Source organism: Manacus candei, unplaced genomic scaffold (assembly GCF_025592945.1).
Source record: "Manacus candei isolate 608988 ecotype Guabito, Panama unplaced genomic scaffold, ASM2559294v1 h1tg000043l, whole genome shotgun sequence".
Taxonomy (NCBI): domain Eukaryota; kingdom Metazoa; phylum Chordata; class Aves; order Passeriformes; family Pipridae; genus Manacus; species Manacus candei.
The window spans coordinates 6,890,420-6,917,212 of record NW_026138091.1 but is presented as its reverse complement, the minus strand read 5'-3'; the positions used below and the strand labels follow the sequence as shown (position 1 = coordinate 6,917,212).

The 26,793-nt window shown below is 37.9% G+C and overlaps 1 protein-coding gene across 6 annotated transcripts in view; it reads left to right on the top strand.

Annotated features, from left to right (window-relative positions):
- The window catches only part of TBC1D30 (TBC1 domain family member 30), a 52,661-nt gene extending 27,636 nt beyond the window's left edge, over nucleotides 1-25,025 (top strand). For 3 of the 6 annotated variants that reach the window (XM_051795783.1, XM_051795788.1, XM_051795786.1), the window contains 12 exons: nucleotides 2,212-2,273; nucleotides 2,669-2,734; nucleotides 5,625-5,750; nucleotides 6,835-7,020; nucleotides 9,690-9,858; nucleotides 11,310-11,478; nucleotides 14,273-14,378; nucleotides 18,565-18,677; nucleotides 18,846-18,985; nucleotides 20,653-20,859; nucleotides 21,065-21,121; nucleotides 22,374-25,025. In XM_051795783.1, coding sequence (XP_051651743.1) covers nucleotides 2,212-2,273; nucleotides 2,669-2,734; nucleotides 5,625-5,750; nucleotides 6,835-7,020; nucleotides 9,690-9,858; nucleotides 11,310-11,478; nucleotides 14,273-14,378; nucleotides 18,565-18,677; nucleotides 18,846-18,985; nucleotides 20,653-20,859; nucleotides 21,065-21,121; nucleotides 22,374-23,155 — 2,183 coding nt within the window. In that variant the 3' untranslated portion in view covers nucleotides 23,156-25,025. The remainder of the gene's footprint in view (nucleotides 1-2,211; nucleotides 2,274-2,668; nucleotides 2,735-5,624; nucleotides 5,751-6,834; nucleotides 7,021-9,689; nucleotides 9,859-11,309; nucleotides 11,479-14,272; nucleotides 14,379-18,564; nucleotides 18,678-18,845; nucleotides 18,986-20,652; nucleotides 20,860-21,064; nucleotides 21,122-22,373) is intronic. The other 3 variants (XM_051795784.1, XM_051795787.1, XM_051795785.1) reach the window with 2 other exon arrangements.
- The last annotated feature ends 1,768 nt before the right edge of the window (nucleotides 25,026-26,793 follow it).

The window sequence follows — 26,793 nt, the reverse complement described above, 5'->3', positions numbered from 1 at the left end:
TTTTTAACAGGGAACAAATAAGGGAAAACAGATTCCATGGCTTCTGCAAGACATCACAGTGCATGGCCCGACTGAGATATTCCTTACCATACTGAAGACAGTGTACTGTGTAGTTTAGTGTTACCATGTGATGTTATTCTCATTTATTGTAATTTTCACACCTGTCTTAATTGTCTGCCATAATTTAATAAACTTTTGTAGATGGAGGTTCAAGAATCTCATTTTAGTCTCATTTAATCAAGAGAGACAGCTACCTGGGCCCTAGTGTGAGCTCCCTGGTCATGATGTTCATGTAATTATAGATAGATTTTTCCTTACTCTGAGGTTTTGTCTTACTGTGCTTGATCTTTTGAAGACCTGGCAGTATCTGCTTGCATCTTTCTTAGGAAGCTTATAAGACAAAGAGAGAAGTTGTTACTGGGATCTTTAAGTCTTAGAAAACTGTGAAGGGATTAATATTTGGTTGCTGAGTTGGAAACAAATACATGGCTATTTTGGAAGGCTGTTAGTTCTTTGCTACAAGATAGTGTTAGATAATGTCAGCATATGTTTCCTTAACAAAAGGAGTTCCCTGCCATGGTATCTTTTTTTAATGTATTAGGGGCTTTTGCAGTACTTACATTTTTTTTTTTTGCATGGGAATGAGACTCACTTTTTCCGATTTCAGCAAACGTGATACAATTTACTTTTAGTGGGTTACTGGCATTGTTGCATTGCTTTGAATTACTTTGAAGAGATTTATCTTTTAGGAGTCCCTGCTGAGTGCCTTAGCGTTATGGGAAGGAATACTAATAAACAGTTACTTCCAGGATTAGCTGTTAATCCTTTAATGTTTTTCAAGACATATATATTATGGTTATAAGCCTTTATTTTTTTAGATCTAACAAACATGTCTTTTAGATCTGAAGCAGGGAGATGAGAGCACCAATCCCCAGGTCTCAGTGATGCAATTCTAAAACACTAAAATTCTAAACAATATCAGGGTTCATGTGATTTTTTTATTTTCTTCACTCGTGCCCAACAAAGAAAAAAAGAAAACCTTAAAGAAGGCAGCTTTGTCTTCAAATATATAATTATCAAACAGCAAGGCTTTAAAATTACTTACCATCACTTCAGTATGCAAATGCTGAAAGGCATTTTACATTCCATAATTAGCAAATGCCACTACAGTTTGGATTTCTGTCAGACTTGCAGGCTTAGTCCTCTAAAGCACTGAATATTACTGGTGAGTTGGTTAGCATGGATTTGATATACTTAAAACCTTGCAGGATTGTAGTTTGGTTTGCCTATATGTGTGTATATATATGTATATATGGGTATTTATATATTTAAAATGTTTGGCTTCATATTCTGCAAAGCTGAGAAGCTATGCATAATATGTTTTTAAATATGGAGCAATACATTTTATTAAATTATGGAGGGAAAATAAAACAAGGCTTTATTCTTTGTGCCAGCAGACTGGAGGGAGGGGATGCAGTGTAACACTGTGTTCAGCACCTGAGCTCTGGACAGCGGCATTTGAAGGACCAAAGAATTGTACATTCAGATTGTGGGATAGAAAGCAAATTAAACGTGTTATTCTTTGTGTTATGGCATACTCTGGTGCCATGTTGGGATCCACTTGAGATCCTGGTATTTTATGTAATATTTTATGAACTATTAGTAGACCTGCTTTATAACAATTACAATTATTTGTTCACGTGACAAAATAAAATCTAAGCTTAAATGAGAATACTGACAAAATGTGCTTTATGTTCTGAAGAACTATTAAAAAAATTACATCCTGAACAATAATTTTAGCATCCCAAACTTATAAATGAGTTTTGAGTGACTTAATGTCAAGAAGTTGACATAGATGAAACGAAACTGTCTCTGTACATGTATTTTTCTGTGGATGCATATAACAGATTGTAGAGTACTCATATAGTTTGTAGAATAGTGGACTACACAAATTTTATTGAAATGAGTTGTGCCAAACCACATCATTAAAGAGGATATTACTGCATTTTAAAAAACTTCATCCATGTACTTCTTAATATGTGCCTTGAATCCACTGTGAGGACAAAAATTCACAGAAACCAGTTGAAATGTAATTGTTGAAGCAGAATTTTGTTTTCTTGTTTCACCTGTGGGGTTTTTGTGTGTATTGGTTTTTTTCCCCTTTTGAGCTAAATGAAAATAATGACCTTTTTTTTTTCTATTTGTTTCTAGGGGTTGATACAAAATTGAAATTCACTCTTGAACCATCTTTAGGTCAGAATGGTTTTCAGCAGGTAATTTGATTCATTTTCCTCTTGAGTTTGTGAAGGACGGTGTTCTCTGCAGTCAAGGTGCTTGCCCTAGTTCAGAAGTGCACCTGTCATCATAATGTCAGCATATTATTTGCAATTGCATCAAAAACTATTCCATTCATATTCAGAAAATGCAATAGGCTTTCATTGTTTACTCGAGTATCTCATAAGTCTTTGAGTCCAAGAATGTAATACTTCTGTTACATCATTAAGAAATAAATCTATATTTTCCCTGTGAGTGGATTAAGCAGTTAAACTCTGAAATATGTGCAGTAAGATGAAAAGAATGTGCATGTCTGCAAGGTTGTAAATGTTGATATACTGTTGCATTAAACTAATGATGAATTTCCTACATCTTTGGATGCTTTTGCTTTTAGTGGCATGATGCGCTCAAAGCAGTGGCCAGACTGCCGACAGGCATCCCAAAGGAGTGGCGGAGAAGGGTAGGTACACCTGCATGCTTTGTGGGCCATATTGCCTGTAGGTTTCTCAGGACGGGTGAATGACATCAATATTATCTGTTGGGATATTTTTTAACAAATATTTGGACCTTTTAAGTTGTACTGAGGATTTTTCCTAGTTTACATTCTTCAGTGATAACCTTGCAGGACAGCTGGAGAAACGGAGGTGACAGTTAAAGATGGTGTTTTCAATGGTCAGGTTCTTTCTACTTGAGGCTTAGGTAACTTAATCTGGTGCAGATATTATTACTTCATTCTGTCAGTCTCAAGGAATCGCTCTGGTGAAACTGCCCCCACAGCTGAAGATAACTGAAAGGAGAACAAATCTGCAGTGTAGGCTGTCACACTTATGAAGGTGAAGTTGATAGATGCTAATGCTGGCAGAATGCTCATAGAAACATTTGATGGAGAAAATGAAGATTAGGGAAGTTCAGAGTCAGGAGTGATATAGAATGGCAGAGTGCACTATTAGTGGGAAATTACACTGAGTTAGTGTTGTAGGAAAGGGTCCATTGGGAATTTGCTAAACTTACTTTATTGCTTTCTTCAACAATGTTTGAAGTTCCCTAGCATAAAAAGAGACATGTCTATTCAACTTTTCTTTAAAACTGAGTCACACAGTCTCAGCTTTAAAAACACTATTTTAATAAATAGAATATTTTTTAAGCTTTATAAAATATATGTAGTTCCATACATCTTTGGTGCATCAGCCTAAATTCCTTTTTCGGTTTTCTTTTTGCTGTCTTTCCAACCTGAACTGCATCTCCTTACAAATCGAGGGAGAAGGAAGCAGAAGACTTAGTGGCATTGTTTTCCTCACACCACTATGAATTTATTTTTAACCTACACCTAAAGTGAATCGTTATATCCTTCTAACAGCCTTTTTTCTTTCCTGAAATATTCTTTTCCCATGCTCTAGAAAGTGTCCAAGACACTTTACTGTGGTACATGAGTGGCACAGGTTGCAGAATCACAGAAGGACTGAGGTTGGAAGGGACCTTTGGAGATCATCTGGTCTAAGCCCTCTGCCCAGTCAGGGGCACCTAGTTGCACTCTGCCCAATCAGGGGCACCAAGGAAGGAGACTCCACAACCTCTCTGGGAAACCTGTGTCAGTGCTCTGTCACCCTGACAGTGAAAAAGTGTTTCTTGATGTTTGGAGAAAACCTCCTGTGTTTCAATTTGTGCTCATTTTCTCTGGTCCTGTCGTTGGGCACGGTTGAGAAGAGCCTGGCTTTGTCCTTCTTGCACCCTCCCTTCAGGTGCTTATCCAGGCTGTTAGGATCCCCCCTGAGCCGCCTTCAGTCTGAGTGATCCCAGCTCTCAGCCTTTCCTCTTGGAAGAGATGCTTTGCAACTGGGTGGTTCCCAGCATATACTGCTACCTGGGATTTTTTTCCCCAGATGCAAGACTCGTTGAACTTCTCCTCGTTGAACTTCATGAGGCTCTTTTCAGACAATTTCTGCACCCTATTGAGGAGCCCTTGGGCTTAGTGTAATCAGCAGATTTGCTGAGGGTATGGTCTGCCACATCATCCAACTCGGATCTGTCTTTCCTTCTTGTTCTGCTTGCCCATCTCTGTGTTTGCTCACATGTGACCACACGATTCTACCCAAAGAAGTAGCCTTAAGAAAAGGAATGTGGTCTTTTCATTGCCATTCCCTGGTTTCCCAACAATTTTAAGATAGATACCAAAATAAAGGGAGGATTTTGTGTTGGCAGCATGCTGATTGCCTCCTTTGCTGTCAGCAGAAGGAGCAGGATGACATCTGCATTATTGCTGTGGCATGTGACATTCATTTTTTTGGAGCTGGCAGAGAGAAAGAATCCAGTCAAACAACACCATAGGATGTCAGCAGAGCTAAAGCTGCTGGGAGGCGGAACAACAGCATTCCTCTGCATGGTGGCTTTGCAAAAGTGTGGGAAGGGACATTTAAATGCAGAAAACATGAGATTCTGGGAGCTGTCTATAAATTCCTTCATCATGCAGCTAAGTGTTTAAATCTGTGGGAAGTGTCTAAATTGCTTTTCTCACTTGAGTGAATTAATGGCTGATATAAAATTTGATCAATTTGCTTTCATGATATCTTTCAGTTACCTGGAGAAAGATCCTTTGTTGTTACTTGTTGTCGTTGTATGATTTGTCATGTGTCTTTCATGTTTCAGGAATTTTTCAAATCTTTAATAACGGTCCAGCCTTTGTCATAGGTACACATGCATAAATCTGTTCTGGTAATTATTAGGCTTTCAAAATAGTCAAATTGTTTGTTTCAGAATTCCCTGTAGCACCAACAGGTTAGGAAGCCCTCTTGTAAGAGTAAGTTACTCTGATCCAAGTGATGCCTTTAGATCAATCCCCAATGGTTAATATTAGATACTGTTTCTTCTGCAAAGTTGATCAAAAGAGAATTCTGGTAAAGAGAAGCACTAGCACCTTTAGATTTCTTTTGTGGAGTTTCCAGGAGATGTATCCATGGTTGAGTTTGAGGAAAACCAGCAGCAGTGTTACCCTTTTGTAAAACTCCTTGTAGGTTATGAGGATAGAAAGGCTGAACTGAAAAAGAGGGTTCTTGCCTTGTGCTTCCATCATAGAGGGCCCCTGTGATTTCAGTGTCTGACAGTGGACTTACATCTTTGTAAGCAGTTCACAGATCTGGACACTTAATGCTGAACTTTTCCTTCCTTTCTGATTTAGGGATCAAGGTATTATTTTAATGGTGCAAAAATTGTTGTAGATATAGTCATCTTCTGTGTATTTTAAGGAGATCACATATGGGTGAAGCTGATGAGGTTAATCTAACAATATATATCAAAACTTTATATTTTAATCCAAGAAATAATTAATTTTGTTGACTTTCTTTGTGTATTTCTAGGTTTGGCTGACCCTAGCTGATCAGTACTTACACAGTATAGCAATTGACTGGGACAAAACCATGCGTTTCACATTCAATGAAAGAAGTAATCCTGATGATGACTCTATGGGCATCCAGATAGTAAAGGTAGCCAGTAATTAATTTGTTGTTGGTGGTTTTTTTTAGTGAAAAGTTGAAATTTGAATTTGGTTTTATTTTCTTCTCTGCAACTGCTTTGGCAAAAATTACATCTTAATTCCCTTTGGCCCACCAAAAAAAATTTTTTTTTTGGCTGCTTTGGGCCTTCTGCACTAGTCTTGTTAGTGTCAGCTGAGAAAAAAATGGCTATTAATGATCTTTTTTCCTCAATTTTTACTTTTTTTTAATTTTGAAAGAGGTACTGGAGTTTAATGGAGACAAAGAAACATAAATGGTTTTTTTCTTTCTTGCTAAATAAACACAAAAATTTGAGATTCAAAAGTATAGTATTTCATAATATAGCAATTGAATGTTTTTCAGTTATCTTACAGGAGTGAAACATGCTTGTCCGTATATATTTCTCAGCTAATGGATGTTTAATATTTAAAGCAGACGGCAGTTTTAGGGAAGAGCTTAAGAGACTTTTATTGCTGCAGTGATTTAAATATTAGTCTGTTTACCTATTTAGGGAGTATTACTCTGTTTGGGAGAGATTGTGTTCTACAGTCGCCCTAATTAGAGTACATGAAGCAAGATACTTTTTGTTCCTGATTATTACAGTTGTTGTCTGTACTTGGTAGTTTAAACTTATAGATAATACTTACTAAATATTAAACATTGTAGGAGGTGTTTTGCCTTTCACTTATAAATCGCTTAAATCTCAAGGACACGATTTCTGATTTTTGTTTTGAAAACTTAGTTACCCAGTACTTCTTTTATACTTTGATAAAAACAGCTGCTCTTTTTTGTTCAATTAAGCAGCTGTTATGTCTTGCCTCTTTGAAACCCAGAGATCTGTTAATATCTTCTGTGACAACTTTGCATGAACATCTTTTAGGTAACTTGTTTACTTCAGAGCTTGCTGAAACTATTTCTCTTGGCTAAAGGTTTACAGATTAAACAAGAAGCATTGCCATCAACTTTGAGAGTAGGTATTGGGAGGGCAGAGGTGGAAGGAAAACTGGGATAAGCAGAACTAAAGGAATACACATCTTGTCTGTCCTTGTTTGGTTTGTTTGTTTTTTCTTTAAAGGACCTTCACCGAACTGGTTGCAGTTCTTACTGTGGCCAGGAGGCAGAGCAAGATCGAGTGGTATTAAAGCGTGTTTTGCTGGCTTATGCCAGGTGGAACAAATCTGTTGGCTATTGTCAAGGATTTAACATACTAGCTGCACTTATTCTGGAAGTAATGGAGGGCAATGAAGGGGATGCCCTGAAAGTAAGTAAAATGTTTTTTTCAGTGTTGAAGATTGCTTTTAATTAGTGAACTTCAGAATAAGCCAGTAGATGAATTTTGTAGTCAGCCTAAAAGAGCAGCACTTGAAGGAGTTAACCAGTTTGTATCTGCAGGTTTTTTTTATCCTATTTGAAACGAACAGTTTGAATGTTATCACTGTTAATTTTTTTTCCAACAGAAACAAATGAGGGTTTGGCTGTAATAAAATAATAAAAATTAATGAAATAATAATTAATAAAAATAAATGGCAACACTGCTACTTGCTTCAAAATATCTTATTCCATACTCCCAGGTCTGCTTGCAGACATCATAGGTAGCTGAAACTTTAAAATTCTAATATCAACCTCTTGTGTGGCATGCGAGGCAGTTAATAAATCTGCTATATTTTAAAGCAAATCCTAGGAAAACATTACATATCTAAAAGGCAAGTAAATCACCTTGAAACTGATTTCTGGGCTATCTTAGTCATACAGTGGTTTATTTTCTTAGGCCATTTTTATTCTAATTAAAAGAAAACTTTATGAGATTTATAGTATGTCAGAAAATGGAAGTACAGTTTATTTTAAACTAGGAAGTGGTTTAAGGTTTGCCAAGGTTATGTGCAAATTTCCTGAAGTAAACTCGTGTGTGAGTTGGGGGTCAGATTAGTAAAAGATAACTATGAGTCTTGAGATACTGAGCTGTTTGCCTTAGGCAATGATTTAAATTTTATAAGTATTTAAATTCACTCAGAGCTCCTAAAATTTAAAGCTTGTGGTAGTAGAGTTCAGATAGCTGGTATTTGTTCCTGCATTCTAGAGAGCTGCCTGTAATAGGAAGAAAATACCATGATACACCTACTTTATATCAAAAACGCATTACGGTAATATAGGAAATAGGATCACCTGAGGTTTATGAAGTCCCAATTCATTATAAGAACTGTGTGCATCCTTATGTTATTGTATTGTCTTTTATTGTGAGTGGTATTGGGCTCCTTGTGGGAAGGAGACAATGGAATGGTGCCAGACTGCCCCAGGGATATAAAGCACTGAAGGCTGTTTGCACCGAAACAGGTCTTACCTGATAAAAACAAGAATGAAAAATAGTCGTTTCTTCTCCAAACTTAGTGTGTGGGCTTTGCAGGATTGGAATTTTCCCAGAAGAGAGAGGGAAAAAGGAGGAAGGAACTGGGGGTGCGGGGGGAGGAGTAGAAAATAATTGGGAGTTAGTATGTGACTGTTTTGGTGTAGTCACTGCCACCTAAACCAAGCAATGAGCGACTTCAGAACAGCTACAGATGCTGCTGCCTATAAAGGTGCCCTCAGGACTGGAGCTATGGAGTAACTATGTTTGAATTATTGTAGAGTCTAGGAGTTAAAGGAGTAAGGGCATTCTCAGGGCTTGCCAGTCAGGTCCCATTTCTGGGAAGGACATTACAAACAAAAGCTCTGTGGGAAGCGTCTTCCAGAGGCTGGGAAATGGCAGGTACTACTGACACCATGAGGCTTTAACAGCATAGGACCCAAGGTGGTAGCTTCAGTGAATGCTTGATGCTTGAGCCAGTGATGCTTGAGCCTTCACTAGTTAAGGTAAGCATGTTTAAGTTAAATCCCTGGAATTGCCTTAAAGTTAGCCTAGAGAAATTAGGGTAAGCAAGAAAATCACAACTTGCATGTGTAGAAGCTATCAAAGTGTGCATATGAGTCTCATAGATACTGAAACTTAAAAAATATTTTTTCTTGCACATTATTGTGGGGAAATATTACAGAGTCAAATAATAAAAATAAATATGTAGAGATGTGTAATGAAGAAAATATCTATTGCAAACTGGGAAATACATGAATCTGCTTTTTAAAAAAGCATTCTCAAAGCAATTTGCATGTTGATGAAACAGAATGAAGTTCTGTTGAAGTAAGTGTTGAAAAAAAGATTTCTGTTCTTTTCTATACTTTCATATGTCTGAGATCTGTTAGGTAATATGATTCAGTGGGAAGGGGGCAAAAGCCTTTATAAATTGGTTTCTTTATGGCTTATGTCATAAGTAGTCAATGAAAGCAGAAATAGCATAGTTGTAAGTTAATGTTGCTTTAATAAATTATTCTTCCATTGGTTGAAATATATCTGAACAAAATAAAGCATATTTTTACAAGTGCATGGTAACACATCACAGTAAAATATATGAAGAATCTCTTTTTAAAGAACAGTATCTTGCATTCTGGGGAGGGAAAAGAGGTGATTTGGACAATCAGTCTTTTAGCTGTGGCAGTTAACCAGAGAAGGGACCCTGAAACTGTCCCACAGTGTGGAGAATGTCATAAACACATCCAACATCAAAAGTGCTAAAAGTTGCCTTTGATTTAATTAATGCTGCCAATTTGGGCATAGCTTAGTGTGACACTGATTTCAGTCATTCACGGTTCATAAATTCTGGGCAGCCTTTAGAGGCCTTTGCATTTTGATTGCTTGTGAATACTTAGGAGTACTTGTAGATGCTTAAAATGATAATGTTTTCTCCCCATATAAATGGAGGTGCCAGAGGCATGTATTGTCACTGGCTCTGAGCTATTCTTTAGTGAAGAGAACTTGCAAATTCTCTGGTTTTATTTTTATGTTATTCCTAGAAAATAACTGGCTCTGTAAGTCTTACATGATGATCTTTCATTTTCCCACAGATCATGATTTACCTGATTGATAAGGTGCTTCCTGATAGCTACTTTGTCAATAATCTCCGTGCTCTCTCGGTGGATATGGCTGTTTTCCGAGATCTTTTACAAATGAAGCTTCCTGAACTGTCCCAGCACTTAGACACCTTGCAAAGAGCTGCTAACAGAGAAAGTGGAGGTATGTTCAACAGAAAATGCTATTAACTCTGTCTTGCTATTGTTTCATCTGAGCACTGGTTTAAAAGTACAGTTTGTTTACATGAGCTTATTGCTTAGAATATATTTTAAATTGTTAAGGTGAAACATGATGGTTTCAATTATTGATAACCTTAACATAAATAGGTGGTGCTTTCAGGAAAAAAAAAAGGGGAAATAATTTGGTCCCACCACTACATGCAAACAGAATTGTGTTGATAAGACTATATAATGCATGGAGTGACAACACTAACACATAGTTTAGTACAAGGGCTATGTTGAAAAGGTAATTTCTTGCCTTAGCTCAAAACACCTGTCCTACTATTGCTCCTTGTAGCTGCTGGCTTACATAGCTATTCTGGGAAGATTTACAGTGGGAGAGCCAGTGGGGGTAGGTTAGTATTTCTTCACCTAGATGCTTAGCAATACACAGCTGCAAAACTGAGAAGTATGTCTTGGGTTGCTACCTGGAAACTGGCTTTTCACTGTGATTTTTTTTTTTACTGGTGTAGCATTCCCTCCAGACTTTCAGTTTTTTTATTTGGGAGTGTTTTGGGAATCATGTTTTGGTTTCTTTGTTAATTGGTTGGGTTTCTTTTTCAGTCAGGAAGCTAAGTGCACCCTGAGTTACATCTTAGAAAAGATCTGCTACTATGTTCCATGTGGCTATGTCCAAACTATAAAAGACAAAGAAAGGGTATCAAGGAAGTATTTGCTGTTTGAAAGTGTTTTCACAGGCCAGCCTCTCTGGTTGTGTCCTTCAGCGCACCAGTTAATACTGGGATGCACAAAGGGTACTCTGAGCATAATAAGAAAGCAAAACTTCAGAGTTTCAGGCTGAAATACTGCATCTTGTTTGAAACTTAACAAGTGCATGAGGATATTAAAATTATGCATAAGACTTTACACAGACAGTCATCTTCACCATCATGTAGATAAAGACTTATGCTGTCAATTGCTGAAGAAATGCAGAAAATGTTTTTTTGATGCATTGATGGGGGGATTGGGGAATTGATGGGGGTTTTTTTTGTTGTTGTTGTTGTTTTGGGTTTCTTGTTTGGTTGGTTTTGTTTGTTTAGTTTTTAGTTTTCTTTTTAATAAATGTTTTTATTTCATATGGCTTCTGGGAAAGACAAGCAATCTTTCTGATACAAGGGAAAAAAAGTGTTGTAGCTTATTCCAGGGTTTACAGTCCAAACCCAGTGTTGCTGCTTAGTTTTTGCAGCAGCAGAATGAAAGGTGACTGTGTCATTTTTCCATTGCTTTTCTCAGCTTATCTTTGGACAGCTGCAGACTAAGTAAGTTTTGAGTAATGACAGAGGTACTAGAATGTCTGGTGGATTTGAGAGTGCAGTTTATACTTCTTGTAAAATAATAGTAAATTGTAGTATTTCAAGTTTTTTGTTTGTTTGTTTGTTTTTTTTTTAACTTCAGGAGGCTACGAACCCCCACTTACAAATGTTTTCACAATGCAGTGGTTTCTGACACTCTTTGCCACTTGTCTGCCTAACCATACAGTTCTGAAGATCTGGGATTCAGTATTCTTTGAAGGCTCTGAAATTATCCTGAGAGTAGCTTTGGCTATCTGGGCGAAGCTCGGAGAGTAAGTGGTCATTTTTATGTGATCTTTCTTTTTGGTATGAGCCGCGTGTAACTTTTATTTTCCCAAAGAGCCTGTTCTCAATTCTAAACAATATGGAATCTTTCAGGAGAATGATTTTGTTTTGAAAAAGCTGCACAAAGGACCTCTATGGTTTCCCAAAAACACATTATTCTGACATCATATCAGAATGGGCATGATAACCAACCTTTGCTGCAGGAAATGTCTCCAGTTGTTTGAGTTGTCTGTGTATAATGTCTTCATGCTGTGCTAAAAGGTTAGTTGGACTTTCCAGAACATAAACTTCTGAAGGAACTGGTAAATACTCTCTGGAAAAACACACACAGAGACTTGAGGGTGACTAACTAACTTTGTTGGGTACCTGGAGATGTTAATTCTCTTTTTTTCACTTAAGGAGACATAGGGATTTGAACCCATTTGCTACGCCCAATAAAACAGTTCAGTGTTACTAAGGGAATGACTTAGTGGGACACAGGTCTTTTCTGTTAAGGACTGAAAACAAATTTTCCTGAAATTCCCTGCTTTTAAGCACGTTTGAGCCAAGTTTCTGTCATAGTCCTTTAAGGTCTTGGAAACTCACCACATGGCCAAAACACAAGAGATGGTTAGTTCTTCTAAACTTCTCTGTTGTCACAGCAAATATTTGCATTCCAGAGAGTTTACAGTGCTCCCAGAGAAATGAGTTTTGTCGCTGGCTTCAGTGGGAGGTGTGAGCTCTGACAGGTCAAGCAGATGTTAGTTCAGCTGGAAACATTTTTCAGCTGGCATCAGCAACTGCCTCAAATTTTCCTTATGATGCCTTTTAACACTCACCTTCCTTTTTTCCCTGAGACCGAAACACTGGGATTTATGTTCGGCTCTGTTCTTGGAGGTTTTGCTTCATTTTTCTTACTGAATAAATTAGCACTGCAAGCCAGTAGCATTGTAAGAGGCTTTGCTTAGTACATTTAATTTTTAATCTGAAGAATAATAATTGTAATAATAATTTCCTGAGAGCATTTTTAATGAGTTCATAAATGAAACTTGCACAAATCATTTGCTTTAGGATTAAGCTGTATGTAGTCACATAGGGCTTTAGACAAAAGGTCCTATTGCAGTGAGTCTCTGTGCACTTAAAAGCTGTAACTGTGAGTGTTACAACCCATGATAAAAAAGGAAGTTACTGCTTTGAAGATTTTACTGTAAAGCTTGAAGAAAAATTTAACATGTTTTAAAAAATGGAAATAAAAACAATCAAGAAATCTATAAGAATATGTCCAAAAGACTAAGCTGATCAGACTGCACATTTTGTAACTGTTGTTTATGGTGAATGGGAGAAGGTCTGGTGAAAAACTGGGCATTATGTTTTTGCTCGGAGAAGATTGTGGGTTTTTTGTTTCTCTTTGTCCACCATTGGAAATAGAACAGGGGAGATTTAAAGAAGTGGGGCCTGAAATAATGATTGTTGACTCATGATGTTCATAGTTTTCAAGACTGGTTCTAGAAATGAAAATGTAGTGAGAAGTGCATTTTAAAGATGTTGGTGGCTCAGTTGTACTTCTGTTTTGAGGGAGGCTGAAAGAACAGGGAAGTTAAAAATAGATGCAGGGGAATAGGTGCAGTATGTGGAGGTCATGAGAGAGAGAAGGTATCGGGGAAGGTAAGCAGTAAGTTTGTGATAATTGGCTACATACCATATTAATTTTTTAATTTTTTTTTTAGCTACGTAATCATTATTTTAACTAAAACATGTTAAGATTTCAGTAGGAGTTTCACAGTTCAATGGTTGTTCTGAACAGAGGCTGAGGATCAAGGAAGCGTCCTCTTCTAAAGCTCAAGAAAAATGGCACTGTATTTTTGTCATCATTCCAGTAGCTGTATTTTAGAGGAGCAGCTACGGTATGTAGCCATCAATGCAGTTCTTTGGGATAGAAGTAAAACAAATTTTTCGCTTGACAGGAGAGATTTTTAGCAGCTGACCCTTAACATATGTAGAACACCAACTCATGAAAGCATATTACTCATATTTCTCTTCCTCTAGCAGACACTGTGGGTGATTCTGTGTTTTTAGAGATTTAAAGAAGACTTTGGGGGAAAAACCTCAACCAATTGACTCCTCTCCCTGTCAAGAAAAACCCCCAAGACGAATAAAAACACACTAGAAAGCAGACAAACAAAAAGGCAAAACAAAAAACTTGGCATCTTTAATTTAGAAATAGGATTTGCAAATATGATGAGGGAATTTTCCTTCATTCTGCATTAGTTCTTTTTGAACACAATGACATGTATATATACACACCTATACTTAATTTATTCCACAGGAATGGTTTCTGGCCAGAGAATATGTTCCTGTCTGACAAAAAGACAGTTCAACCAGTGAATTTGCCATCTGGTGCATGGTGAAGAATGGGTGATGAGGCAGTCAAGAAATCCTTATGCTCCCTTTTTGGGCCGATGAGAGAATGCCCTTGTGCTAATAGGAGACAGGATTTACTGATTCTTGTGTTGTAGAAGTGAAAGGGACAGAAGAATAGCCTGTCTGGACATACATAAATACCTTATCATGAGCAGTCAGGACAGTAAGGTGTACTCAGTACGTCCTTTTTTTTTACTGCAGCAGCTTTTCCAATGTCATGTGTGCAATTTTATTATATGGAAGTCTAAGCAGGATTGCAAATAAACTTAAAAGTTAGGCTGACTAATGGAAATGTGTATTTTATAATGATAAAAAGCAGGTTTGGTTTACATATAATCATATATAAAAGTAAAATAAAAACCAACATGTATTCTGATGTAGGCAAATAGAGTGTTGTGAAACTGCAGATGAGTTTTACAGTACCATGGGCAAGCTGACCCAGGAGATGCTTGAAGACAGTCTGATTGACAGCAATGAACTTATGCAGGTGAGTAATTGTGATATAATTATAGTTTGTGGGTTTTGTGTCATCCTTCAGATGTTGACTCCCAACAAATTACATTTTTGTTCAGATACTGCAGAAACCTAAACTCTCCCGAGAATAAAAGTTTCAGATAACTGGTTTGAGCTGGCACACTAATGAAACAAATAGATGACCTGCAGTTAAAGCTCTTATTTTATGCATTAAATATAGAGAACCACTAGACTTCATTTGATAAAAATTGGTTCTATGTTGACATCTGAAAGTTTGTTGTGCTATAATGCCCAATTATAAAAATCCAATAAAGTACAATAAAATTTGATTTACAAAAGTGAGATATAGAATCTTTTAGTAGTCATCATTTTTAGGGTGTTCTTTTGTCTTATTTTGATGTTTTTGTCAGTTGTTTATTACACTGTGTCCTTTTCATTCTGCAGACACTGTGGGAAGCAAGAGTTTATGCAGTGAAAAGGGAATAAAAAATCCTTCATGATTTAAAAAAAAGTGAAAGGCCATGAACAGTCATTAGTGAACTATAAACAAAGACATTTGTAGATAATTGCAGTCCCTGAGTTTTCATAGCATACATCATTGTATGAGAATGAAGATCCACATTGTTCTGGAAAAATAAAGAGCCTTTAATATCGCAGATAAAATTTATTTATTCATGGTTACACTTATTCTTGTGATATCTTTAAGGTGTTGTTTACTTAGATGTTTTATGAAGATTTCATGCTACACTCCTAGAACTTTCCTTTTGATGAGTTAGAGCATTGTGATTTAATGGGTGCAAGTACAGAGCAAATAATAAACCTGAAATTTTGTACCTACCTTGAGGAAGGAAAAAAGTTGGCCTATGAAGTTGCATGAGTTTAATAACAGTAGTTAGCAGGTTACTTCTGTTACCCGTTATTGGAAGCAAAACTTACTGTCTGGGATAATACACTTCCCTAGTCTGGTAAAGTACTGCCCCAAAGTGTAAAGGATTATTTTCAGATTTATTGTTTTGGTTATTGTTCTTTTGTCTGATGAGAAAGCTCTAGGAATGGGAGAGGTGAGCGCTGTGGCTTTGTTTTGCTTCAAAAATGGAAATGCAGCTGGTCAGAGCTACTCACATGCTTTTTAAAAGGAGTGTTCAGGTTCCTCTCAAGGCGGTTCAGATATTGAGGATCTGTGAGAAGAGCAGTACAAGCTGAAGCCTTCTCATATTCATTGTGTTTCAGTTCCTGGTCTCCAGTGTGGTACAAAATCAAGATGTGATATTTGTGACCAAGAATATTCTTGGGAAAAGTGGACTTCAGTGGCTCAGTGTGGATTTCTTTCTTTGCAGTTGTGTGTAGTAGAAAATAGGGCATAGTGAACTTACTAGTTGTTGGGACGGAAGGATCGTTTTTGTTTTTTAACTGTTGCAATTACAGGTACACTAAATTAGCAGTCTTTTTGTGCTTCAGCAAAAAATGAGTACTTGGTGCAAAGTATGTGTGTATTCATAGCATATGTATGTATTTTGTGACACCGACAGGAATGCTAAGGTAGGAAGGCATTGCCATTGATATGGAGGGTGTGGCAGGTTGAAGTTTTGTCCATAGAGAAGAAATGTGTTTGGGTTTTGTGTGTCCTCTTAGTTGAGGAGACCACAATATAATTTGATAACATTCTTCAAGTCAAAGGCAGACACTGGCAGTGTAGCCATCTCTGAGGTCTTCACTCTAGGCCCTCTTTACCATAAGTGGAGAGAAATAGGCACTACAAGAGTTTACTCTCTACCCATCAGGGTAGATGAATGCTACCACATATTTATCTGGTTAGAGAAGAAAATTAAGAAATATGAATCACTGCATTAATGAAAACACCTAGGCTGCTTGAACACACTGCTTTTTAAATTTCTTTAAACTTTTTCAGCAGAATCAGACAGAGACGAATGTTTGGACTGCTTTATTTTCCATTTTTTTTCTTTTCCTCTAATAAAAATCAGAATGATGAATTTACATCTAATACTTTTTACAAGATGGCTCAAGGATTAATAGCCTTGCAGGAAAGGACTAATATCCTGCTCTACCTTCACTTTGTGTTTCAGGAAAGCTTGCTAGTGGCAATCATCTCGCTTTTCTTTAGACTTGCATAATACTTACATTTGCATCTGAACTACTTGTCCAGGCTCACTTAAGCCAGTGAAGACTAACAGGCACTTCTCAACCACTGGGAAACAAATTGTGCTTTAAAAGGCTTGTTTCCTTTGGGAGTTAGAGGAGGGAGGGATAACTGATCCTTCCAGGGAAGTGTTGACAGAGCAGATGTCTAAAGCAGGTCAGAGGACTCTTGTCCTCATTCTCTCCACCAGCATATATAGTTGCTGTAAGTTTATCCCTCCTGTGCAAGCAGTACATGTACCTTGGATTGAGGGCTTAAAGCTTTTGCAGATTTGGCCGTTGTGTTGCAAGGGTTATTAAAATGTTTTACTGAGTAGAGTGTGGAGGGATTGGAGGAGGAGACAAGCCTACAGCTTCTTCTTTTTTCAGATTGAACAGTTTGGGTAAATAAAAGGTGAATGCTATACATCAGATTCTAGACAGCGTATTTATTCAAGAGTAGGAGTTAAATACAGTATTCAGTAATGTAATTTTATTGGCCTGTTTGTAATGGAGACAGAAGGCTGTACACCAGGTGTCTGCAGATATTCTAAACAGCCTGTGCTAGACTGAATCCATGCTTTCATGCCTTCTCAGAAAGCAAGCATTTTTATAAGCAGCTAAACTAATTCAGTTTGTACACCCAGAAACATTGAAGTGTAGAGGAGATGAGAAGCCAACAGGAGAAAGAGAAGCATCCCTGTGTATTTACTGGGATGGAGGGGAACAGGAATTAATCCTTCTATGGTACTCTAGCATTTTAGACTATCTCCCTAGATAGTTACCCTGATTTGGTGGTATTCACTGTTAACTTCCTACTTGAATAGCACTTTTTGTGTTATCTTTTGGGCTTATTTTTACATTTGCTTTTTGTTTTGTTTTTTTCATGAAAGTGAAAAGAGAGAAGAGCCTTAAACCAGCATTGGTCAGCTCTTGAGATGAGTGTGTTTGAGCTGTCTGCAAAACAGCTTACTCTCTTTTGGAAGCTGCAGCCTACTGTATGGTGTGCTGCTGAGGGTGTAGATGCCTTTGAATTTTTAGAGTAAGGCAGAGAATTGTAAAATGATTCAAGGTGAAAATAGAGGTTTTTTTCCTTGTCTCTTTTCTTATTCCCAGAATCTGTCCCCTGTCACCATAAATAAGATACTAAGCTTGGCTGCATCATGCTTTGTGTATATAGGCCAATTCCCTCTGACGCAGTTTTCCCCAGAATTAACCAAGTGGCTTCCAAGGCTGTGTACAAACTAGAAACAGAATACTTTGACACTGAAATGTTGCTGGGAGGATATCCCAGGTGTTGATTGACAATATTTTTTTAATTTCCAGTGGAACTTGCATCAGCATAAAATTTGTTTTGTGGATCTCTTAGTCAGGTGGCAAGCAAGGCCTACAGTTATAATCTGATAACAAATAATTAAGCTAAAAATGTGTATGCTAAATGAAAGAAATTGTAGAGGATCTAGAAGATACACTGAGTGGAGACAAGCAAAAGCTAAAACATAGTCTAAAACAGTAGGTACAAGGAGTAAGTGGAGGACTCGGAGTCAATGGTTTCACTTAGAGGGTAACTATCCTCTGTAAAGGTTACCTGAAAAGGCATAAAGAGTAGAAATAAATTCCATACAAACTTCCTTCTCTATGAAGGGAGAGAGTTGAGACTTATGGAAAAAAAAAACCAAACAGGAAAGTATGGTGGAGATCAAATGAACAGGCAGAAGTGTTGGGCCAGAGGTAGGTCTTTCTCCAGATCATAAAATGCCTTTGTCTGTTAGACTGGCAGGCTATCACTGTTCAGGCCCTAGAGAATATTTTTCTTTCACAGTAGCACTGTAGTTTAATGGAGTGGCAAAACTTCAGTTCATGCTCTGGGTTTTTTCTAGTGAGTGAGTCTTGCAGGAAGTACTGACTGAATCATAAAACCCGACCGTTTTCTTAAGCACGTGAATGTGCAAGAATGTGCATCCTTTAATCCTGCAAGACTCTGAAAGTCTTTTCATGGAGAAATCTTTTGTGGGACTGTTTGTTAAATCAACAATTTTAAAAGCTGCTTTTCCCCCCCCCAGACTGTTTATACCATGGCTCAGTTTCCCTTCCCACAACTGGCAGAATTAAGGGAGAAATACACGTACAACATTACTCCTTTTCCTGCAGCAGTAAAATCAACTTCATTTTCAGGGTAAGTTTGAAATGTACTGCTTATGTCATATAGGGTTATTGTTTATGTAGAATTGAAAAGGCACGTGGCACCCTCCCTTGTATGCTCTTAAAGAAGATAAAGATGTTTGGCAATGTTCATATTTAAGAATGTCTCTTTCTTAACTTCTCTTATGTTCTCATTTGACAGAAGGTTAGGCAGAACCAGAGACAGTGATGAAGAGAATGACTTAGATGATGAAGACTCAATTGCAAATGCAATTGGCTGTCTTGGACCATTAAGTGGGTTTTTGGCACCAGAGCTGCAAAAATACCAAAAACAGATGAAAGGTAAAAGTGATTTTGTTAATTTTGGAAAATGTGGTTAAATCTGCATGGCCTTGCAGAAATTGTCTGTACCTTCTTCTGTGAAAGCTGCTATGGAAAATGTGTTTTATATGCACATAGAGGTTACAGCAGGTACCAAATGACATGCTCTGCAGTCATTGAGGATGTCCTCAAAGTCGAGTTGGAAGGCTGTAGGTATACAGTAAATGACAGTGTGAATTAAGGATTTGGCTACAGTAATGGTTAACAAAACAACCCCATAATGTTGCCCACCGACAGAAAACCAAAGCATGGAAAACAGTCCACCCTAAATCCATGCATATTTCCAAGACAGAAGTCAAGTAGTCAGCATTTTCTGAAGAGTGTACATATAATAAATGATCTTGACCTTTTTTCATATATGCATGGCTAATACTGGAACCTCAGTATTAGTATTAGTATTCACAGTGAGTGAATTCTGCAGGTCATTTCACTGCCCTTTTGTCCAACCTTTAGATTGTTTTGGTTTTTTGATATATTCACATTTTTTTAAAAAAAATGGTATGGTTTAGGATGTTCTGACAAAATGCCACTACTTTTCCAATCCCTCCACATTGAAATAAAGTTTCTTGACAGAATTGTATGTATACCTGTGCATACCTCTTCTACAAGGAGAACAAAGTTCTGATCCATACAAGAAAAGCAAAGATGATTTGTTAACTTGTAGCAACCTTTCTGAAATGGTACTGGATTAACAGTGATTTCACAATATCCTGGGGGAGGCCATTGTTACTTATCCTCAACTCACCTCCACCTTACCACCAAAAAAAGCCCAGACTGATGTAGCAGTTGCTGTTTTCTGATTACACTTCCTTGTTCCTGTGTCTTTGTTTTGCTGAGACCTGTGAGCTGCAATTTTCCTCTTGATTGCTGTGGTGTTTTGTTTTTCCCTTCCGGAGGGACTGTAAGACTACCTGCTGTTTCAAGCTAGCACTTAGTCAGAACATCAAACTGCTGTTGCAAACTAAACCAAAGACAAATAAACATCCCTTGAAAAGAATTATCCCCCTGACCCTGGAGTGCCAGGTTGGTGGTGCATCAGAAACAGCTGTGAAAATAAATTGCCCTGCTGCTGCTGCTCTGCAGCTGTTGATTAGAGACACTCTGAAGTTGTCTGACCCTCAGCTGCTCTGCACCTATCCCTTTTGTCACTACTAGCAGCTTTCACCCTGTGGTGGTGTAACTGTTTCTTGATGCTTCTTGATGGTATCACTAGGTCAGTTGTTTAAGCTCATGCCTGCTTGACTGTAAGGTATTTTATAACTTGCATTGTTGACCTCTTCTTTGACCAGCTGAGTGTCTTTAATAATCAGTTACTGAATTACTTCAGTGATGGTTTGATGTACTTTTGGATATTTGAAGAACTGTGCTTATAACTTGGCATTGCCATGTTAATCAACTTTTGTACTCTTTAACCTCCCCTCAAACCCTTGCTATTCTTAACCAGTAGTAATACTACTTATTGTAAATAGCACGGCTTAGTTAAATGTACGTATTATAATAAATTTTTAATTTAGGAATACAGTAAATAAGATGATAGGAATCAGATACAGAATTCCCCTGTAAATAATCTGGAACTCTCGAGTAGGCCAATTTACTCCTCACCTCCCCTTTATTCCCACCTTGTGCAGATCAGAATGAAGAACAAAGTCTCGGTTCCAGTAACATTGCAGAGTTAAGTCCAGGAGCAATAGACTCTTGCCGAAGCGACTATCATGCTGCTTTTAACAGCATGATGATGGAGCGTATGACCACTGATATTAATGCACTGAAAAAGCAATATTCCAGGATAAAGAAGAAGCAGCAACAGCAGGTTCACCATGTATATATCAGAGCAGGTAACATAATCGAAATATGCCTCATTTACTGATTTATTGCAGGCTAGCTTCATCAGTGGAGACAAGGCAAATGATAGTTTTTTACATTTAACCAAATAGACAAAACAAGAAAGACTGATGGAATATATAGCACATTAGTAGTAAAGTGGGTATGACTTCATACAGACAGAAAATGAGAAGGTGATGTTTTTTCTTCTTTTGTCAGGATCTGAAGATGATGACCCTGGGATTTTTTTAGGTCCCAGGGACCAACTGAACAATGGTATTTAAAAGTGTCTTTACTATCTGGGTGCATTGTGTTGATCTCTCTGATTAAAAACTTTAAATCTTGGGTACTCTTGGAATTGACATACTGAAGCACTGAAAAAAAGTAAATGGAGAGATGAGGATGCTTCAGACCATGTGGTCTGTATTATCTGAACTCTGAATTTATCTGGGCCTGGCAAATTATGCAGCTCAAGGAACAGGCTTAGGTGTTCCATTGTGGCTGGCAGTTTACCTAGCTATAATGATACTGTTCTGAGGGCTGAGCTGGATGTCAACCTGGACTTAGCAAGCCAGGTTGCAGACTCTGTTTCCCTTATTGGCAGACTCAACAGTGCAGAGGTTGGCATGAACAGCACAGCTGATGGTTTCAGTGGGCCTGCAAGCTGAACACAGCCCACTCCACTCATTCTACCCCACTTGGGTGTCATCTTTCTAAGTCAGCATTCAACCATGCAAATAGGTCACTGTGGAGAACTTTTATTTCTATTCTGGATTGTCTAAACCTGTGCTAGTAGAAGCATTGCAATACATGGAGCTACAATTTTTCATTAACATAATTTGTAAGGAATTTTTAAAAAATATTAATGAAGTATTTGCTTTGAACAAAGGCTATATCCAACAGAAACAGTGCAAACAGTAAAATGTTGATTCCCAAGGATTGCCAACCCTTACCTTCCAAATACAAATCTTTCTAATCTTACTAATCATGATGCAGGGCTGGGCTTTTAGTTTAATCAAACTTTCATCTAATTTCTAATTCTGAGCTAATTTCTAATTCTGAGTCCACTCCTCTGGTTTAATAAGATATGGTTTATCCATTAAAAGTACTTTGATTCATTCTCTAGTCACACAAGCGTCGTGGAGAGGCTTATTTTATTGACCTTGTATGGAGACTGAATTGCCTCTTAAAGTTGGAAGAAGTGCAATTCCAAAAATCAAGAAGCTAATTTTTTTATGATTTATTTTTATGGTCTTTCTGGCTCAGGACTTACCCATAGGTGCAAAGCAGGGAGGGAGAACAGAAAATCTTTATCATAGAAGGTACAGCTTTGTGTTCAACTCCAAGACATTAGTGAAATTCAGTGATGATTTTTAAGTTTGGGTTTGTTTTTTTTTAAGTAAGCACTTAGTCCTACAAACCTTTGCTATATCTCAAGAAAACCTTAAAATTTCGTGGTTAATCCTTAGAACACTAATTTGTTTTGTTCTTTAACAACACTGTGCTTCTTTTAAATGCTTTCTTTCAGACAAGGGGCCAGTTACCAACCTCCTCCCTTCTCAGGTAAACCATTCCCCGGTGATAAACCACCTCCTTTTAGGAAAGAAGATGAAATTGAATAACAGGTCTCTCAAAAATGCTGTTATTCACATCCCAAGTCATGCTACAGGGAAGATGTCTCCCATTCCCCAAGAAGATCTTAAAACAAAACTGAACTCTCCATGGCGCACTCACATAAGAGTTCATCGGAAGAATATTGCTAGGGCCAAAGGCCAGCTGGGCTATGGGGATACCGTAGGACTGATAGATGAGCAGAGTGAGAGCTGTAAAACAAATAGTCCTGGTGCAAAGGAGGAGAATTCCGAACATTCTGACTTTGGAGAAAGAGAAGGAAGTGCTTTGGATAACAGGACTACTCAGAAAGCTGATCAGCAGTTGTCTGAGCAGCTCTCTGTGGACAGCAGTACAAACATGGCAGTGATTCAGCTAAAACTGGAAGCACTTGAACTCACCTCAGATAGCAAAACCGACGCTGAGTCAACACCCCGTCAGTCCAGCCAGCCACCTTTATCAGAGTCCTCCACTTCATCCAGAGACAGTGGAAACCTGGCTAAATTGCCCCAACCTGGGAACCCAAAGCCACAAGTCTTCAATCCTTTTCCCAGTGTCAAGCCTCTTCGAAAGTCAGCTACAGCCAGGAATTTAGGGCTGTATGGCCCCACTGAAAGAACGCCAACTGTACACTTCCCACAAATGAGCAGAAGTTTCAATAAGTCTACCAGTGGAAACAGTGGGACCAGGAAACGATGAATACAAAAACTACAAAAAAATTGTATTACCTTTTTTTTTTAATGTATGCATGTGTATGTGTATCCCAGAGTGTTTCTAATCTTTAAGTAATGGAGACAAAAGTGGTTACCAGATGCATAAATAGGTGTCTTTGAAAATTGTGTTCCTGTGTTGTTATGGGATGGATTAGTGAAAATGTGCTCTGGCACCCTATTGTCAATTCTGATGGTCCTGTGTAAAATAAACATTAATTTGCAGTGCAAAGCATGCTGTTTCTTTAAATCTAACTCAGATATTAAATCACCAGCTGCCTTTAGCCCTTCAGCCCCCCATGGCTGCCTCCTGTCTTTCTGAGCTTGAAGGACAAATTGTCCAGTGCAGCAGACGGGTGTAACAGTTTTCGTGACTGTTACGCAGCTTCCCCATTAGACCTCATCCTCACGCTCCATGAGAGCCAAAGAAGCCATGACTTAACAGAAGCACAAGCAATCCTAGCAATCAAAAGTATCACTTCATGACATCTGGCTTCAGATGTTCTTTAAGCAGCATTTTGTGCTTCTCTTCCCACAGCAATTCTCTGCTGATACTGTTTTTAATATAAATGTAGTCAGTGAGCATGAGAATAGCAGACATAAGTCCATCCACAACACTGATTTGCTCCTTTTCTGTTACATGTATACATACATAAATTTCTGTTACTTACTGCTGGAGAGTTGCAGCACTGTAAAATTAGGAATTAGGTACAACTATATGTGTAGTTGTATGATTATTATTATGGCACATCTTGGCTTCAGTGGATTTAAAAGCTATTATCTAGATTAGATTTGTAGTTAAATAATAATTGCCAGCTTACCAGTAGGTAAAATATATGAATGTTCCAAAGTAGTTTAGGGTTTTAAAATCTTTAAATAGAGTGATTAGATACTTAGAGTGCCACTTCCCATTAGAAGCCAACACATCAGCCAGTATGTTAATGGGATGGACCCATGGGCTTCCATGGCTTGGTTCCTTTTTGGTGTGAAAGAGAAATGGCAAAGTGATAAACTGAATGTTTACTTCCAAATTAAAAAGTGCAAAGCTGGTGAATATCATAAGACAAGTACTATGTATGTGTATATATACATATATATATATGTGTGTGTGTGTATGTATATATATTACAGAGGCAGGCAGAGAAAGTAAATGTGGATAATTCAACTTCAGGGTTGCAAAATCAAGCACTCAAATTCCAAGAAATTCAGATTACTCTTAAAATGTTGTAGCTCTGCTAAATTGTGTGTACTGACTGTGATTCATTACCTTACTTCCAAGTTTTCTGTAGCATGGAAGGGCCATAATTTGAAACTGGAGTAAAAGCTGTGATGATGAATCAACCCCACTGTATGTAATATCTTACTTCCTTTTTTAAAGTCTTTGTTAAATTTGAAAATTAATTTATTATTGTGTATTTATTAATGTATCCCATAACCTGTAGGATGTGATATCAATTTTACTGTATACCATAACTTATAAGCTGTACAATATACCCTGTTCATTGTTGTGGGGACAACAATTTTGCTGTTTTATGCAAGCGTGTGCATATAAAACAATATTCAAGAATGAACACTATAAATATAAAACAGATGTAGATCAGATCTTGCCCCTGCCTTATTTCCGGGTTATAGTAGTGTTGTCACTAATGATTACTTTTAGCGCTAAGTAAATTTAAAATAATGTAGAATTTAGTCCCTGATCATGAACTGTATGTGAATTGTTTCTGCATTGATTTAGAAGAAATGGACTTCTCAAAAATTTTACTGTGAATCATCCTCCCCGGTTTTTCTTAGCTTCAGTGTATCATGCAGCTGTATGCTGAACCAGTAAAAATAAAAAGACTGTCAATCTGCAAAAACCGCTGAAATGTTGCAAATACATACATGAATTTTCAACATGTTAAGTAGTGATTAAGCAGTGGAAAAGCAGCAAGTTTTGCATGGATATAGACCTTGGGAAAGAAAGCCAACAGAACACATTTTAGTGATTCAGAACTATTTGATAATTGATGAGTGTGCACTCAGGGCCCTGTACTTGGAATGTTAGGATTGAGGCAAAGGAACCACAGCAACTCAGTGCATTAGTTTGATGATGCTTGCTGCAGGACATCTTCTTTAAGTACTGCTCGATGGGAAAATAGAATTTCATTTTAGCTACCTCAAAGATACATTTCATTACCTCAAAGAATGTTCACTCTCCCTCTGAAATCTGCCTGTTGAACATAAAACAAAGACAGCTTCATCACTTAGCACTGAGATGGAACATTAAGATGAGGTCTAGGGAACTCCAGAGAAGTTTCCCTTATTTTTCCCTTCAGCAAATGAGGTCTGATGGTGAACTGAGGATGTTGTGAAGCATGTTGGTGGGATTCTCCTCCACTGCTCCATAAATATTTTGTTCTCCTTGAGGCCTCCTTGTGCTAATGCTCTCTTCCATATGACTTTTTTTTTTTTTTTTGAGAAAGTATTAGGATCAGATTGACCTTCTGAGAATGTGTTTCACCATCATCACATGAATACTTTCAAGGAAGGAGCATTTGATTCTATTTTGAGGACACTTAACAGTCCTCCAAGTGGAAACAGGTCCAAAGCTATTCTGAGGTTATTTGAAATTGTCTGCACTTGGGTGGTAAAAATAGTATATGGTAGAAATCAGTTGTTCAGAATTACTGTCAGCAAACAGTTGAGAATGCATCCTCAACTGCAGCTATAGCAAAAATTCGATTTTATGTGCTTAACAAAAATCCCACCTGAATCCATTCAAAAAATCCTAAATGATTGCTAGAAAAGCAACAAAACATTATTTCAAGCAAAAGTAAAATGCAGCCCTTTACACTGATATTTCCAATTCAGGTAGATGTTCATGTTCAAAATTCAAGACTTAAAAAACTGTTTCAAACCTCCACAGCATGTATTTTAAATGATGTGAAATTGTTAATACAGAAACAAGGTGAGTGGCTTCACCATACTGTGGTTTTCCTTGACATTCTTTGCAATGAGTTACCTTGTGCCCATCCATGGGCACCAGTTACATCAGGTTGAGTGGCAGGGAACCAATATCATCTTACACCAGCTCCACTGAAGCAGGAAGAGACAGAAACTCATCGTAATGCATCCCTACCCTTGTCAATTCTTTGCTCCAGTTTTACTCACTTTTGTTGGTGAAAGATTCATTCAAGGCAGGGGGTTGTTGTGGAGTCCTGCAAGTGATGTGAGATGTGCAGTCATCCCAGACTAGTGCCTTCAGCCCATGTGTCATCAGCCAGCAGACACTGGCCAGGTGGGTGGTTTCTCAGGCAGCCAGAAGCTGCTTGGACACCTTTGACCCCCTCTGTGTTGTTAACAGCATCCTTGGGAAGGTGTACTCCTCTGGGAGGGTCATGTGTGGGAGGGGTGGATCCAGCACACGGCAGGAAAGTGCCTATGTGAAGAGTGTCTTCTGCACATCCTTCCCCATTGAAGAGCCTTCCTTCAGGGCTTGCACAAGCTGACTTGGCTGACACAAGATATTTAACATGGTTTAGGACATAGAAGTGGTTTGCAGTGTCAGACCATGTCCAGGCCCAGCCTCCCCTAGCCTGCAGAATGCTGCTTCAACTGTGCTTCATCCTACAAGCAGCACACAGC